Source organism: Sparus aurata, chromosome 6, assembly GCF_900880675.1.
Source record: "Sparus aurata chromosome 6, fSpaAur1.1, whole genome shotgun sequence".
Classification (NCBI taxonomy): Eukaryota; Metazoa; Chordata; class Actinopteri; order Spariformes; family Sparidae; genus Sparus; species Sparus aurata.
The window spans coordinates 23,086,614-23,103,719 of NC_044192.1; the positions used below are offsets into that span (position 1 = coordinate 23,086,614).

General features: G+C 38.5%; 1 protein-coding gene across 1 annotated transcript; it reads right to left on the reverse strand.

Annotated features, from left to right (window-relative positions):
* Positions 1–249: 249 nt before the first annotated feature.
* Positions 250–13,371, reverse strand: cdk4 (cyclin dependent kinase 4). Its single transcript, XM_030421461.1, has 8 exons — positions 13,088–13,371; positions 5,293–5,527; positions 5,065–5,200; positions 4,782–4,949; positions 4,369–4,478; positions 2,633–2,683; positions 2,411–2,546; positions 250–1,158 (listed from the first exon to the last, which is right to left on the reverse strand). The coding sequence occupies exons 2-8, from the start codon at positions 5,508–5,510 to the stop codon at positions 1,057–1,059; spliced, it is 921 nt and encodes a 306-aa protein (XP_030277321.1). The 5' UTR covers positions 5,511–5,527; positions 13,088–13,371; the 3' UTR covers positions 250–1,056.
* Between the last annotated feature and the right edge of the window lie 3,735 nt (positions 13,372–17,106).

Sequence of the window (17,106 nt, forward strand, 5' to 3'; positions counted from 1 at the left end):
AAACCAAAAAAGAAAAACATCTCTCTGATTCAGACAGCCCCATTCGTTCACTCCTTATTTGTCAATATTCAGGACAAGAGCAGTCTAATGAAGCTACTGGGTCTTTTAGCTGTTGTTTCTTGTTTCTTTTTGTTAGTATTTAAAATCACTCTTTTTTCACCCAACATTTCAATTTGTTTCAGTTTCCATGGGATCACAGTTATTCATTTCATATGGCATCTGTACAATAATACACAAATGAAATCTCAATGTGATTAAAACGTGTTTTTATTCACTTGTAGTTGCAGTGCTGGTTGATTTCAAACGGTTTTAGCAAAAAAATGTTAAACATGAAATGAAGTCGAACCCTTCAGTCCCTCAATAAAAGAAAACATTTATTTCATGTTATGAGAGCTTTTAAGGGCAATACCAGTATTTTTGTCATGTGTGTCTATCTTGTGCATTCTTCTACTTCTACTTTATGCCATCCTTCCTTTTCCTCATGATTTTCATTAAGCTTAATGCCCGTCACAGGCTTATGTTGTTCTTGTTCCTTTTTTGTAGGAAAATATTCATACAAATAAAAAGTCACTGATGACTGACTCTTCTAACCCTGAGGTGTCACTTCTGTCAGACTTTGCTCAGCCTGAAACACAAAAAAGATGACATCTCGGCTTCCTTTCTGTCTAAACACTGTACAAAAATAATAACAGCAACATTTCAGAGGGAATAACAGATGTTTCTGTGGATCAGTCCCTGCTGACGAGACTGATACAGAAATCAAACATGAAAAACACTGGTACTGTCCTTGAAGACATGACATGTTAATGTCATTAATTGTGACATTTACACGTTGGGAAGCATGCCAGTGATCCTTAAGTTCACTCCTCTTCTGTTTTTAATTCCATTCCCCCGTCTTTAATCCTTTTTGATGCGGGAGTAAAAGAAAAAATATCCCAAAGCGAAACCCAGACATCTTGAAAGGCAATGCACTGAATGAAACTGAAATCCTTTATGGTTAAGCCAGGTCTAAACTTAGACACTGTTACCTCTCGCTGCATGTTTAACTGCATCACTTCAGCTTTTTGTCTGAGTCAATGTCTCCCCATCATGGAAATATGGATGGTCTAGGGCATTCAAGGCAGATATTCTTTTGAAGGGGTCAAAGGTCAGCATTTTCTGTAGAGGAGAGAGTAGCAGGTAAGATTTCAGATATCAAAGCAACAGCTATTGACATCTTAAGAAATACTCTTATTCACTTTCTTGCCAAGAGTTAAATAAAGAGGTTTAGACCAGACAAGCTGGAGACAGCAGCAGGTTAGCTTAGCTTAGCATAAAGACTGGAAACAAGGGAAACGCCTCACCTGGCTCTGATCCGAGGGAACAAAAACCGTCCTACTAGCCCCTCTAAAGTTCATTAATTAACATGTTGTATATCATCTTTTTTGATCCTTATGATTTAATAAAATGAAAAATTACTGTACTGAAGGAAATCTATATTTGGAAAGGACCAGTTACCAGGCAACCAGAAGAAACTACAGGAAGTTACAGGTCAAAGATGTTTACTCATTTAATAATACAGAGGAAAGTACATACAATAAATTCAGTGGAAAGTCACCAAAATAAGCTAATCAAGATGTCATTAGCTTTCTTTGCTTATTAGGATTTAGTTAATTTAACAACTAAACTAACTTATCGCTTCATTTTGCCCTTGATCATATATTATCTACATCTCATAGAGAGGCATTGTAAAATATACTGACCACAGAAGAGCAACATTTGTGAGTATTTCTGTTGGTAGACTAAATGCTAATACATTGGAAAAGTTTTTGGGTTCAAAATGTTATTCTGGGTTACCACCTGAACGCTCAAAAAACACAGAGCATCTGTGCTAAATGAATTCTTAACTAGCCGAACTAGTCACTAGGCATAACTTATGCAAATATGTGAAGTAATGTGATGTCACAAAGTCACAGATTTAGAGGTGGAACTACTAACGAGGTGTTTCAGGAGCAGGGTTTTCTGTGGGAGAAATGAGCTACTGTTGGTGCAGACTTTGACCTTGCTTTTTTAATTTTAAGATGTTTTACACTCACAAGATCATATATGAAACACATAATGTCATAATAGGTCTCCTATAACTCGTATTTTCAGTTTTACCAAAGAATGGATCTGTTGAAAGTCCATCTGCTCTTTCCTCTAGTTTAACCAGCTGGTTATTTTACATTTATCACAAGAATTTCTCATATTGCCCCAGTGAAATTCTTGTGGTTTGTGTTGAACATCAGCAGACTATGAGTCAAACGAACACTTCCTGACTCTGAGGTGACTTGCTTGTTACTGTCCTGATTTCAGCTCTGTACACATCTTACAATGAATTACCATGTATGATGGAGTGTCCCTTTAATTTTAATTCAAAGCGAAGACTTACCAGCAAAAGTTGTGCCCCCTGCTCATCTATCTCTGGAACAAAGTCAGTGATTGGTCGAGGTAAGAGAGGGGGGAAGTTTTTTCTTGAGAGTGTAACATCGGTGGGCCACTCCTCCTCTGGTGGCAAGCCAATAACTCTGAAAAAGAGAGATTATTGTCAGTGAGATAGTAGGAATCAACTGCCAAAGTCAGGTGTATGTGATGGAAACAATTAGTTACTCACTCGAGAATTTTGCCAAGCTGGTCCACTTCTGATTCTCCGCAGAACAAAGGTCTGACAGACAGGACAGAAAGTTTGTACCAAAGTCAAAAAAGTTAAAGCAGCTCTCATTTAATGAGCCCACATGTGTTTGTACTTCCTGTTTGTGCAGGAGGTCGAACAGCAACACACTGTCCCTCAGATGCAGATTAGCAGGCTGGCATGAAGGGCAAGTTGAAGGATCCCACTGATCAAGTTTGCAACGTCTCACCAAATTACACTTGTTAATTGTTTTTGATAGTGTAAGCTATAACATTATAACGATGTGCCTCTGCTCCATCAATGTATCATTATGTAATCACCATCATTATACTAACTGTTCCCAAGACAATTATTCTCAGACATGAATCCCTTTATGCAATTACACAATGCATCATATCTACCACTAGATGGAGCTACTGTGTATGTGCTGCACTGGTTATCCGCTGATCTGGGAGAGAGGTTGTGAATAATTGCCAATTAGAAATCATATATTACTCCAAGCATATAGACAGAGACACATTTAAATTACATGTCGTCGAGCTGCACAGGTTGCCTTAAATTTACACATTTTTGCTTGCAGAAACACCTTGTGCACAAGTGAACAACAATAAAGTCTGCATGTTAAGAGTATATTAAAAAACTTAGCTACGACTAAAATACAATATATATGCTGTAACATAATGTGTGTGTTCAACTCCTGACAGTTTAATAGTCCGGACAAGATTTCCCGAACGCCTAAGATAACTTGATAATGTTGACCATTTACAGATTAAATCTGAACCCTCCTAAACTGTTTTTGCAGTTGTTTTAAATCACGAATGCACCTACACAACCTTTTAAGAGTCTAAAGGTGAAGCGGCAAAGGGCAGCTGCAGCTCAGGGATAAAGCCAGTGTCTTGTTATCGGAAGGTTGCTGGTTCGATTCCACTGGTCTGCATGTCAAAGTGCCCTTGGTCAAGATACTGAACCCCAAATTGCCCCTGATGTGCTGTTGGCACCTTGCATGGCAGCCACCACCATCGGTGTATGAATATATGAATGGATTTGAGCCACTTCAGAAAAAGCGTCTGCTAAATGCCCTAAAACTTAAATGAAGCATCCGTTTGCTATGATAGATATCATATTTGGTCTATTATGTCTTATAATTTAGCGTTGGCATGTTTGGGACTATGAGAAACTTTTAGACAAGAAACATAGAGTAATGTTCTCCAGATTATGAGCAAATATTAATATTTAACATGTCTGCAAACAGTCAATGTATTCACTTTTTTTTCTCTACAGTATCCAATCATGTCAATTTAAGCAAGATTAACCTTTCTAGACATTTTAGTTACATTTAGGCGACTCAAGCACTTTCCAGATAGGGAAAGATGTTATCTTGGTTTAATTTGAAGAAGTCAGAAGCGACTTAAAATACGAGACAGGAAAAGACTTTAGTCAATCTTTAATGGAAGCCACAATCTTCACCTAACTTTAATTAAGAGTTACAGTAATCTAAAAATAACAACCAATAAAAAGTTGAACATGGTCCTTTGCTTTGTAAGGCCCTGCCTGTGTTTCATGCCACACGTTCCGGATTGGAAAAAAAAAACGTTGTCTGTGAACATTCTCCAAGCTGTGTTTTCCTCCGAAATGTATTTGGAAAAGTATATTAACATTAACGTATTTTGTTGGAGAAATCTTTGGTGTTTGTGGTGTGGATTATTCTGCTGACTCACTTGCATCTAAACATCTCGGCAAAGATGCAGCCGGTGCTCCAGATGTCCACAGGTGTGGCGTAACTTGACTGCAGCAGAACTTCAGGAGGTCGATACCACAGCGTGACCACCTGGGAGAAAAACAAACATGTCCATCAGCAGGTGTGGGACCAAATGATTCGAACACGATTAAAGAAAACAAAAATCAGGAACCATTAAAATGTTATAGTAAGCCACAGAACAGTACTTTTTGTTTAAGCTTGTTCACACCAATAACCAAAAAAACATGTCTGATGACCATTTTCCAAAGCTTAGTGCACCAGACTCCCTTCCTTCAAGTTAGCTGAGCTAAAAATCACAAATTTTCCCTTTTTTCTACAAATTTCATAATCAAAACACAATAAGCTTTTAGTGTAGTCCACGTGAGTTCTTACCACAGGAGTGAGGGCCATGTGGCAGCTGTAGATCCTGGCCAGTCCAAAGTCAGCCAGCTTCACCTGGCCCTGGCTGGTCACCAGAATATTCTCTGGTTTCAAGTCTCGGTGCATCACGCGGTTCGAGTGAAGGAATGCAAGACCACACAGCAACTGCCTCATCAGGTCCTGCAGAGTAACACCGTTATACTTCCACTAAAACTACAGTTCAACAGACTTCAATTTACAACATATTTGACAGATTATGAAGTTTAGTTTAGATACTGTTTTGGTCAGTTCTTGCCTTAATGTGTCCAGGAGATAATCCTGCAGTTGGGGCCCTCTCTAGGTACGTCTTGAGGTCTTGGTCCACATGTTCAAACACCAGAGTGACTTTCGTCTCCTGGTCTGATCTCTGGGTGGCACACACATCCATAAGCCTGTCATGTAGAATAAAAAGTGACTTCTGTGAGGAGGCGGTGTTCACAGTGGGTTGTAGACAGCACACAGAACACTTTAATGACGGTCTTACCTGACCACATTGGGGTGGTCAAACTGCTCCAGCCGTCTCAACAGAGCCACCTCTCTGACTGTGGAGACGGGGAGGCCATTTTGGTCCGTCTGGACACGCACGCTCTTCAGAGCCACAAACTGCCCGCTCTCTGTGTCTCGGGCCTTATAAACCGTCCCGTAAGCGCCTCCTCCGATCTCTGCCACTGGCTCATACTGGATACTGGTGCCGTGGGCCATGGCCAAGATCAAACAGACTGAGACAAAGTAGGGCAGACAAATCAGATGTAAAAGCTATTAATTACAAGAATGAGATTATTAAAAGGGATTTTGAAACGTCACGCTAATGTGGAGCCTGGAGCTGTTCTATCGAAAATACTGGAAAATCCACAATGGAGGAACTGGGAAACCTTATCCTTATTTTATACACATCACTGTGTAATAGTAGGAAACTCAGACCCCTTTCACACTCATCAACCAATCACTCAACCCAAACCTACCCAACACAGATGTATGTAAAGACAGTGTAGTTGAAACAGATCGTGCTACGCTATCAGACCAGACGACTGCAGACAATACAAGTCAAAATCAAGAAAGACAAGACACATAAAAAACATCCAACATCTGTAAAGCCACCCAGTCAGTGAGTCTAAAAGGTTTAATGACAATAGTAAACCAGTATACCCATTCTCCATCAGTTCTCTGCACTGGCAAAGTTTGGTAAAAAAAATAATAAAAAAAAAATCTCCCTGTTTTTCTCAATATGGCAAGTTTTTCCTCACTCGGATCGAGGGGCTAAGGACAGAGGATGTCTTTCACTGTACAGATTGTAAAGCCCGCTGAGGCAATCGTGATTTTGGGCTTCATAAATAGAATTGATTTGTAAAGGAATAAACCCCACTCAAATATTGTCTCTGATTAGCTGGTGACTAATTAGTAAGAAACACAAACTGTCTTGAGGCTAAGAATAAAACATTGCAGAGGCTGGACTTCAATGCCTTTCTACTCCAAACCTCTCATATTCAAAATGAGCAGCAGCTCCTCGGCAGCTCTTGTGCTTCAATATCGATTTCTGAATGAGTACAGAGCTGATTTTGAGCTGGCAGCAGCGCGCCTCAGAAGAAACATTTTTGTCTTTTTCTCAAAATGTACTGAAATACTTGTCTATTGTAACTCTGCTATTATACTTTTGCATCCAAATAACATCCGCTTTTTGGCAAAGAGTTGTCAGTAAACAACAGCTCCTTATAAGTGTCCAATGAGGAGATATGAATGTGTCATGTACACCAGTCAGCCTCAACATTAAAACCACTGACGGGTGATTTGAATAATATTGATCATTTTATAACAAAAGCACTTGTGAAAAGGTGGGATATATTAGGCGGCAAGTGAACAGTCAATTCTTGATGTGAAGCAGGACACATGAGAAAGTGTATCAGGCGGGTGGTTTTAATGGTGGAAGCTCTCAGCTGTAATATTTCACAAACAGCATAACATCAAGCTTGTAATACTAAACTCTACAACGGAGGACAAGGGCTGTTTTTCATCTTTAGTATTTCCATTTGTAAAACAAACTGCTTCGTGCTGTCGACGACTGTGTAGCACTTAGAGAGCTGCTGCTGTATTCAGGAGGGGGGACGCTGTACCACTCAACCACCTGGCTGATGTGCCACAGAGCCGACTGCACCATTCCTGTACCAAAAAATACAGTTTCAGCTATTCAGAGTGGGTCATATGAATAAAAATCTTCTTTTACGGAATGTTATTTTTTTATATTTTGATACTTTATTAATACATATTGTAATGCAGTAGATTTCCTCTTCAAAAATGTCTGGATAGGAATGACTCATCAATCTAATTCAAATCTCAGCACTTCATCACAGCAGTATGAAACTGCTGCTCACTGAATTTCAATTCAAACAGAGATAATTAAAATACAGTACAAACACTACCGTTTATCCCACAGTAGAGACATGTATACTGTATCATGGTATATATCATAATTGCCCAACTCTATCATCTACATAGATTAAAGCCTAAAATTTAAATTAACATAAAATTGGTTTTAATTTTCCCTCTGCTGGTCAATGAAGTTCAATTAAATATCATCATCATCAACACAATCAGGCTGCAACCAGCTACACATTCAAAATCTTAAGACCTGCATCAGCCAACTTTTTAGCCTCTTGGTAGCAATGGAACGAGCTGAACACACCATAAACGCTAATTTAGCCGTCTGTAGAATTCAAATCCGATATCCTCTGTCTTTTTTAGCTTTACTTCGGTCTCCACTGACTCCTGAGAGAAATATCTGTCTCTTTAGCTGACAAATGGGCCCTTATGTTCACAAACCAGAGGGGTCTTTTGTCTGGTGCTGAGTAATGGCGGTAGAGTCATTTTGTGAGAGCTCTTTCAGGGGGGAAACAGCTGCCTGCCTGTGTTTGCCTGGAAGTGACTCCAGTAGCAGCAGTGAGCAGCAAGACAGTAGTAAGTTTTTTGGGCCACAAAATCAAAATACTTCAGATACTCAAACCCTCTGTAGAGGCTGAGGAGAACTGCACTGTTGAGAACAAATTTTCTGTGCAAGTATATATTACATACTGTGTATTGCTTCACCTACCACTAATAAATAACACACATCAGTCTATTTCAACTTTACTGGCAGCAGGAGTTAACTGCGCGTGGAGCTAAGTGCCCAACATTTTAGGGCTAGCTGCATTGGCCTCTATTAGAGTGAAACCTCAAAAGAGCTCTAAGGTATTTTTGGTGCAAAGTGCTGAAATGTCAGTTTTTTGTCATAATCCACGAGCTAAAGGACAAAGTACCTCACCTCCCGAAAGAAATCAAATGGTTCACTGAATGGGACACCGTTTTATAGGAAATACACTAAACACAGGACCCTGCCAGCGTCAACCACTCAACCTTGACAGCGTTTTTTTTGTCCCATTGCTTCTAACTTGTCTCTGGCTTCACCACCACCTCTGTCCATTCGCCCTCCTGCCAGGCAGCAGGCATACAAACAGAGAGAGCATCACCCACTCTTTCCTTTCCTTGGTCCAACTTTCAGCCTTTAATCTCTCAAACCAGTTTGGAACACTCCCCACTCCCCGCTCCGCCTGTCGCTACACCTTATCCCCCTCCATCTACAGGGTGCCTCTTCCACCTACTCCACATTAACACCTGTCACATTCATATCTGGCATGCATGTCCTACTGCTCTGTGGTCATCTGCTTCCTCTCACTCCCGCTGCCTCCTCCAGCACAGTTTGTGAACGTTGGGGCTCAAGGACAAGAGCAGAGCAACATCATTACCATATTTGTAATCCCATCCCCCCTCTCAGGTGACAGGTCGTTTGCTTTTTCGGTCCACTGTTTTATAATCCTGTTCATGTTGAGGTTAAACATTTGTTTTATTTGAACTGATGACCACTTGCATCATTTACTGATGAGTTAGTGTAAATGAAAAATAACTATTAGCCCTGTTTGTTCTTGGGTAAAATAAGCAACTTCCATGTAACATATTGGGTTCTGAGAAATTGTTATTGATTACATGATATAGGCAAAACATTGATTCTAATTGAAAAAATTATCAGCAGATTATTTATTAATTAAATTTATTGCTGGCTTCTTCATTATTCTATCCCATCGGACATTTGTGTGAAATATTTGTTGAACTTATCATATGAATTGTTGAGAGCTGGCGAAAACATGTGCTCTGTGAAGTCACAGTGACCTTGACCTTTGACCACCATAATCTAATCAATCATCCTGAAGTCCAAGTGGACTTTCATGCCAAATTTGAGGAAATTCCCTTCATGTGTTTCTGAGATATCGCATTCACAGGAATGGGACAAAAACGAAAACATGATGCCTCCAGCTATAGCTATAACCAACACTGAGGCATAGATAGAAACTAACCTGCAAATATAAAACATTTCCACATTGTTCTGTGTTGGGCTGTGTAAATATTATGATCACAGTGGGCTTGTTGGGGAAGATGAAGTGTGAAAGAGATGAACTAGGGCCGGAGCTACAATTATTTCTGCAGAGGACAGTGAGAAGAATACAGCAACAAAAGAACAGAAACACAATCCACTGAAACCCAAACACCTCCACAAGGAATTCATCCTCTTCTGTTCTTTAGCGCGCTCTTCTTTTTCAAAAAGCCGATACTCCTAAAATACACTATACTAACACTGGAGGAGACTCTCAGTCTGTGTTGACAGCATGATCGGACTGTAGTTTTGTAAACATGATTTCTTCATGAGACCTGAGAATAAAACTGATAGATGCAGAGTCACTGCTGAAGGTAGCAAAACATACGTGCCTTTTTGGGCCTACTGTTGAGATCCAGATGATTTGTTAAAACAAAATATAAAACCTTTTGGATCTGTTTGTGAATCTCTCCAGAGAAATCTTGTCTACTCACCCATTTACAGCCCAGCATGTACCGATAGGGTTAATTATATCTCAAAATGTTATTGAAAGTGAACATGACATTCTCAAATGCAGCGAAACCACATTACTGAAGTGGTCAATATAAAGTGTCGTTAATAAGAGGAAGAGGTGTTGCGTTATTCCTCTCCGACACACCATATTTCTTCCTCTTATGCAAAGAAAAGTTGAGTCAGAGTGTCTGCGGACAAGAACCTGCCGGCATTCCTGTGTGAAATTGCAAGAAACACAAATTCCTTGCAACATTATTCAGGTCGGTACTCACCTGAAAAAATAAAACCCGCAGATTATAACTAACATTCAGAGACACAGAGAAAACATAAAAATACAACCAACATCACCAAGAAACTTCATTTTTAGATGACTATAAAAAAATGCTCCCAATTTAGATTCATTCATAAAGATTTCTAGCCGATTCTTACAGTAATTTCAAAATAAACATAGTGCAGGTTTATTTTTCGAAACAACCTATAACTATAAAAACATTTTTAAAGAAAGATCTGACCGTCCGTCTACTGAGCTTTTGTTACAAAGTTCATCAAGTGAAACTTTAAATTATCAAAATGTAGAAAAAAAACGTGATATCTGATTTATATTTCCTTAATGACATTTTTCTATATCAAAATAATGTATTTCCTGATTACACTACTGTCTCTACACTAGCTTTAGTTTTTGTATTATAGATACATTAATTTAAATGTAGTTTATGATTCAGAATTCATATCATACAGTATCTATCTGGAACCAAATGTGCATTAGGCAACAATATCAATAAGTGTTGACCAAATACTAGACAAAATAAATTAGAATAATCACAGTCTTAAAAGCTAAGACAAATTGCTATCTAGTGGTTACGAGTAAACACAATATGTTACAACAGAGCAGAACTTAATAAGAGAAATTAATTTCTTATTGAATTCGTTTCTATCCAATAATTTTATCCAGTTTTTTTTCCTTTTTAATTTTTTTTGTTGATAACTAAAATAAGCTTTGGTGACCTTCCTAGAACTTGGCGATGTTGTTGTGATAAAAAAAGAAGCCATTCAATAGTTGAATCACTTTCCATTAAAGAAAGCTTTTACAACTGTGATAAACTGATCACATATTGTGAGTTCACAGTTTGCCTACATGTAGGTTGCCTCACAACAGTAATTGAGTTAATTTTAGGCGTTTATCATCACTGCCATTGTGAAACTTTCCACTGTAGGCCGCAGACTGTGTGGCAGCTGCTGTGGGAGGCAACAGAGAAGAAATACAGAATACAGGGAGAGGCCTGCTGAGGAAGCTGAGCAACCCGGCCTGTACAGTCAAATGTCAAACAGTGTGAAGTTACTGTGTCCTCTTCACTTCTCACAGGGTTCAACCAACACTGCTGGTGGACACGGGCCTGGACAATTACAGTTTGAAATCCCAGCAAATATGTTTTCATTTTGTAACTTAACTGGAAAAAAGATAAAACCAGTGGTGGAATTTAACCAAACTCCCTTCAAATACAACTTTGATGTACCTGTACTTTTCAAACTATTTTCCTTTAATGTGAATTTGTATTTCTACTCTACTCCACTTTAGAGGGAATACTTTCAATTCCACTACAATTATCTGACAGCTTTGGTAACTAGTTACTTTACAAAGTAAGAGTAAGAGTTTATAAAATATGACATTTGGTTAAAAAATGTATACACTTTTATACAGTTTACACCAGTACAGCTATAATCACAAATAGTGGATTCATTAATTAGTCGATTATTGGAATTGATTCCCAACAACTTTGATAAGTCATCAGTCATTTTTCATGCAAAAACTTTTCAAACACATTATTATTATTTCCAAACTTAAAAAGTAGTTTGAGATGAACTCTACCTCAAACAACTGCAACAGCAAAATGTTACCTAGAAAAAATAATATAATAATAAGTGATATAATAATAATACATCAGTCACACGGGACGTTATTCTACAGTGAGTATTATTACTTACTTAATCATCATTTCACAACACATAGCTGTATTACCAGATGTAGTTTGTATGCAGTATTATAGTATTTAAGTGTATTATATGTAGTATAAAGTACATACTTTTATTGAAGTAACACTTTTAACGCAGGACATTTACTTGTAGTGGAATCTGGTATTAATACTTTTACTTACGTTAAGGATCTGAAAAATTTCTCCGACTCTGGATTAAACTTTTTATGATGACCTACATTTGTATTTAATGGTCAAATAGAAACTTGTCAGTGCTCTATGAATGACAAAATGACATCATATATTTCTATACATGGTCATTACTACCGACACATATTTTGTCTGTATTTTCTTGTCAATATCAGGAGGCCGATTAACCCTTGTTATAATTATATATCATGTTATTTTCTTACTTTTACTAACTGTATCATCATTTTACAACACATATTTGTATTACAAAATGAAGTTTAGGCTTATATGTAGTATTTAAATGTATTATTTGCAGTCATACTTACATACCTTTATTTGGTTCACTTTCTCAATGCAGGACTTTTACTTGTAGCGAAGTATTTTTTACAGTCTGTAAATGTTCAGTGCTCTGTGGATGACAAACTGAAAAATAGATTTTTACATTTGATCCAACACATCTTTGATTGTGTCTTCTTGTAAATATCACGCGGCTGCGTGCCCCCCTCAATTTCACACAGGGGAAAAACTGTGTGAACTGTGTTATTTTACAGAAATTGAAACATTACAACATAAAGTTTCATTATGGCTGCACAGGCCTGCTGTGGTCCTCATGCCAAACCCTTCCCTGGTCCTACAGGAAGTAGTCTGGTTGACTTGTCACCTTAAAAAACATCTCCTCAGAGAGACTCCCACAGCACCACCAGAGGAGAGAGAGGGGACAGATGTTTACACAACACCTGGAAATCCCCTTCACACAACACCGAGGCCGTTAACCTGCAGGTTTATTGATCACCAATCAGCAGACAGCTCGCATTTCATTCATTTATCCACTTGATCAGCCCTAATGGGGCCTGGCACTGAAGGCCAGTGGGCGGAGGCATAAGACAGGCCAGGACAGACGGAAAGCCCTGTCTCCCGACACGTGGTGCTCCTCCATAGCGCTCCTTTGTTGATTAAAACTGTCTTTAAAAAAAAGTGAAGCAGCAACAGGCCACGCACACTTTTCCTGCTCCTCACCTACGTGATCACCGACGTGGCGGAGTAATAAAAAAGTAGAGTCGGAGGGTAGCGGAGGAGACGGATCACCACCACCAGCAGCAGCAGCAACTTCCACTTCCACATCTGTGCCACATTACATAAATGTCCGCTGGCCAAGTGTCACACGGGATTTAGTCTCATGTTAGGGCGACAGCTCACATACTTGTACTCACCTCGTCTGTTTTCTTCTCCGCGGGCAGGTAAAAGCTTCACTGGAGCCTTTTTATGAGAAGGACATGCTCATTCTTGTGCCACGTATATAACTCCGACAGAACCGGGTCACAGACGCGGGCGGGTCGGGTCGGGGCTCAGGGGGTTTCACAGCCCCAGCAGTGGATCTGGTGAGGAGAGGCCAATCAAGCGATATGATTCCGGCCTCCTGTGTGTGTTTTTTTTCCTCCAGGCTGCTCCTTCTTCTTCTTTTGGGGTTGTCGCTTCCTGTTGCTTCTAGCAACTCTTGGAGGGGCGGAGCTACAGGAGCCTCCACAGCGTGTATCATGTGTGCAACACACGTCTTAATCCATTTTTATACATATTATACTTTATATCTACAGAGAGGAGGTCTGTAACACCCACCAGTAACAAATGGAGCATTCATAGTTCATTAAACTTTAGATAGTTATTTCACTGTGAGCAAACAATGAAACACCTCCTAAAACAGTTACCTAGAGATTGTTTATTATAAAGTTGAAACTAATGTTAATAAACACTGTGGATGGCTATTATAAACTTGCAGCTGATGTTTATAGATCTTCAAATTGCTCAACAAATGGTTACCATCAAATAATGATTTAATTAACTACAACTGTACGTTTTATTCATGATGATAAATTGTTGCCTCGTGTAATAACACTAAAACATTCACTGTGCCTAATTAGTATACAAAATAATAATGCCATAATGATAAATAATTCAAATACATGCTGTTTTTTTAACATAGACGCTTCATTCAATATGTATTTATATGTCTATTTCTTTTTACCTACTTGTATGTCTATTTTCTATTTCTATTTAGTGTCCTGATTTAAAGCACCTGTGCCACATGCAAATGAACACAAACTCGCCCAACAACACTGATTCTGATTCAGATCGTTTCTCTCAGATTAGATACTAATTATAGAGCTACTGCACATAGATACCAGACACATGTTTAGAATTCAGCACACCACAAATAATGTTTTCTTAGTTTGAGTTTTTTTAAGCTAATTTCATCGCTTAATGTAAGAAAATGCACAAATCATGGTAATTGAAGGGAAGTACAAAGTAACATATATATCAATAGTAACTACAAAAAAATAGAAAATGTATCATTAGTTTATATATTTAGGACAAAAAATGATAAAACAAGATTCATACACAATTCTGTTGCTACAGTAATTAATATACATAATATTAAAAAGGTATATTATATTTCACGTGGAGTTGTTGGCAAAAATGTGTCTATTTGGATACGATTACATTAAAACTTCACAGAATGCTTTTATTGTCCTAAGATTACTTTTTCAGCCATGTCAGTGCCAGAGTAATGATATTTCTACAGCTATGGATGTAATAGTGAAAAAGTAAATGTTGTAAAGAAAGCAAGAATGGTGAAAGAACGGAAAGGTGAAGAAATCTGTCCCAAATAAACAGAAAGCTCGGCATACATCCAATAGGCCTAAATAAATCAAAATAAATATATAGACGTATACATATATAAATACATTAATATATAAACTGATGTATTATACAATACAATACAATACTACTATACACATTTACACCTACTGCTTTAACAAATACTTCTATACATTAAATCCATCAATTGCTTCCATAACAGTGAAAAGGAATTTCAATAACAAAATGAATTTTAAATTACATATTTCCTCCACAAAACACAATTTAAGAAGCATGTGGGAATAAAACATCTGGGACAATAGATAACAAACTCTGTTCAGACTCTCTCAGTTATTGAAATAAAAACATTAATAAATAAGGTGGCTGTTCTAATTTAGTGTAAGTAAAAAGTATAAATATCAGATCATCCCCTACTGTTTTATTACTTTATAATAAACTAACTCATATATTTAACAAACTCCAGTACACTCTACTCTGATGCACATCTAGCCTGTGTATTCAGCATTAGAGGTTAACAATGTGTCAAAATGGGAAAAGTTGGGACTAATGGACTGAATACACTTCAGGTTTGTGACTCACTACTAATGATCTATTTATTGAATGTTGATTTCTGTTCCTTTATGGATGTTCTTTGGTTACAAACAAACTGCACAATGTCCGCCTGCCTTAAAAACGGCATGATGGACTTTTCTATAAATAAAATCCTTGTTGGTCAGTCTCAGTTTATGAGTTCTTCTGTCCTGCACAACTAAACTGTTTCAGATATAGTCTCTCTTTTACAGTTTTCCTCCCTGCCACCGCTGCTGCATTTGTGTTCCCGCTGCCTGCTAGAGGGGAAGGATGTTGACGCTGCCAGCATCCGCACTTGTGGCCAGAAATGGGGATGTAGTGCAGTGACATTGGCATGCAGAGTGACTCAGTGGCTGTGATGAAAGTCTGAAACAAGACGTTGAAAAATTTCTATGAGAAGAAAAAGAAGAAGAAGATGGTAATGAAAAATGAATACAAATTATCACAAAATACATTTAATAAAAGACGAAGGGCATATCTACAGTCATGGTGTATGTGTTTGTATACAGTAAAAACTAATATATTCTTTTAATTTATCATCCTTTTATTTTCCAATCTGGGAGTTGAGGAAGCATTTGACCAGTTCTCTGTTTTGTCTCTACAAATGTTGACTAAAGTTGGACATTTCTACTGATGACTGGCACAGCATTTCTGATTTTTATTCCTTTATTCTTCTTTGGGAGGAGGCCGGGGTCAGTCAGGTGGTTTAATGGCTGTTAGTGAGCAGTTATTTTAAACAAAACAATTCTCCTTTCTCAAACCTAACCAAGTGTTGGTGATTGTTTTAAGGAAGTCGTTATTTTAAGGCAAACAATGATCTTTTCCTAAACCTCACCAAGTAGTTATGGGGCCTTTAGTTTTAAGTGGCATACTTGTTACTACTCACCTAATCACAGAAGGAGACTATGTTTTTTTTTTCATAGGTAGGCGAAGACAAACACAGTGACACAGGGTTGTCTGAATTCAAGTTTCTCTCTTTGACCAAACTAAGACGATGAGTTGATTATTGCCTCATCAACTCATTGTGATTCAACAAAAGCAAAGCTTACCAAAACAGTCTTGGTTTGTCTCTACACAATCATCTGTGGTTTGGACGAACTAAATCCCCAATTCACTGAGCAAGATGTGAAAATATTCTGCCTCTGCATGTTGTTTCTTGCCTGTTGAAGCACAACTGTCAGATCCCCGCCTGCTGTGTCTTTTTCGCCTCTGGGTCACAGTCCTAGTTAGAACTGCTGTAAATCACCTCCATACTTTATCCCCTTATGGATAACAACTGTTGTGTAAAAATGCCCTTAGTGAAAAACGTCTTGTAATGGCATTCATCTTGAAGGAAAGCAGTTTTGTAGTTCCTGGTCACCTCTACCCTCCACCTCTGAGGGTGAGACTGATGGTCTTTTTTAATGGCACAAGATGAAGTGGGAAGTAGTGAAGAAAGGGAAGTGGGAATATATTTTTCACACTGACAACTGTTGTCTTGCTGGTCCGACTGTAAACTTTAGATCTCGGCCTTCGGGAGTCTGGAGCAGCTCCTGGTAAATTAACAGCTTTATCAGAGGCATCCTAGTTTTTGAGCCTATATGTTCAGAGGACCCTGAATCCTTGTCCAAACTCACAAAGAAGACGGGTTGTTTTATCTGGGGAAAACTACAAAAAGCTGCGTTTGCGAACTCACTGGTTTTCATGGGCGGTCCTCTGAGGGTACAGTCTGTGAGGCAAAAAAGTCTCTCAATTTATTAAGTATTAACCCCATATGGAAATGACGACAATACCAATACCAAAGAGGTACTGAGAAGCAGGGGAGCATTGTCAGCCTCTTCTTTGATTTCTCCTGTCCCACCGGACCATTTGTCAACAATGTCACCCACTACTTCAGTCACTGAGGGGAGATGTTCTTTCAGGTCCTCCTGTTTCCTCGATCTGTAGATTCAAAGACTTTGCGTCGGGCAAGTCCTGTAGTTTTTGGCCACAATCACTGTCTCAGGCCCTGGGGGTCGCATGAAAC

Bases quoted from the DNA above. Each gene is read 5' to 3' on its own strand.
- cdk4 (XM_030421461.1), bottom strand. From the start codon at position 5,510: ATGGCCCACGGCACCAGTATCCAGTATGAGCCAGTGGCAGAGATCGGA. The intron at 2,547-2,632 runs GTGAGTAACTAA...TCTCTTTTTCAG, and splicing joins CAGCTTGGCAAAATTCTCGA to AGTTATTGGCTTGCCACCAG. The intron at 1,159-2,410 runs GTAAGTCTTCGC...TCTCCTCTACAG, and splicing joins AGGGGGCACAACTTTTGCTG to AAAATGCTGACCTTTGACCC.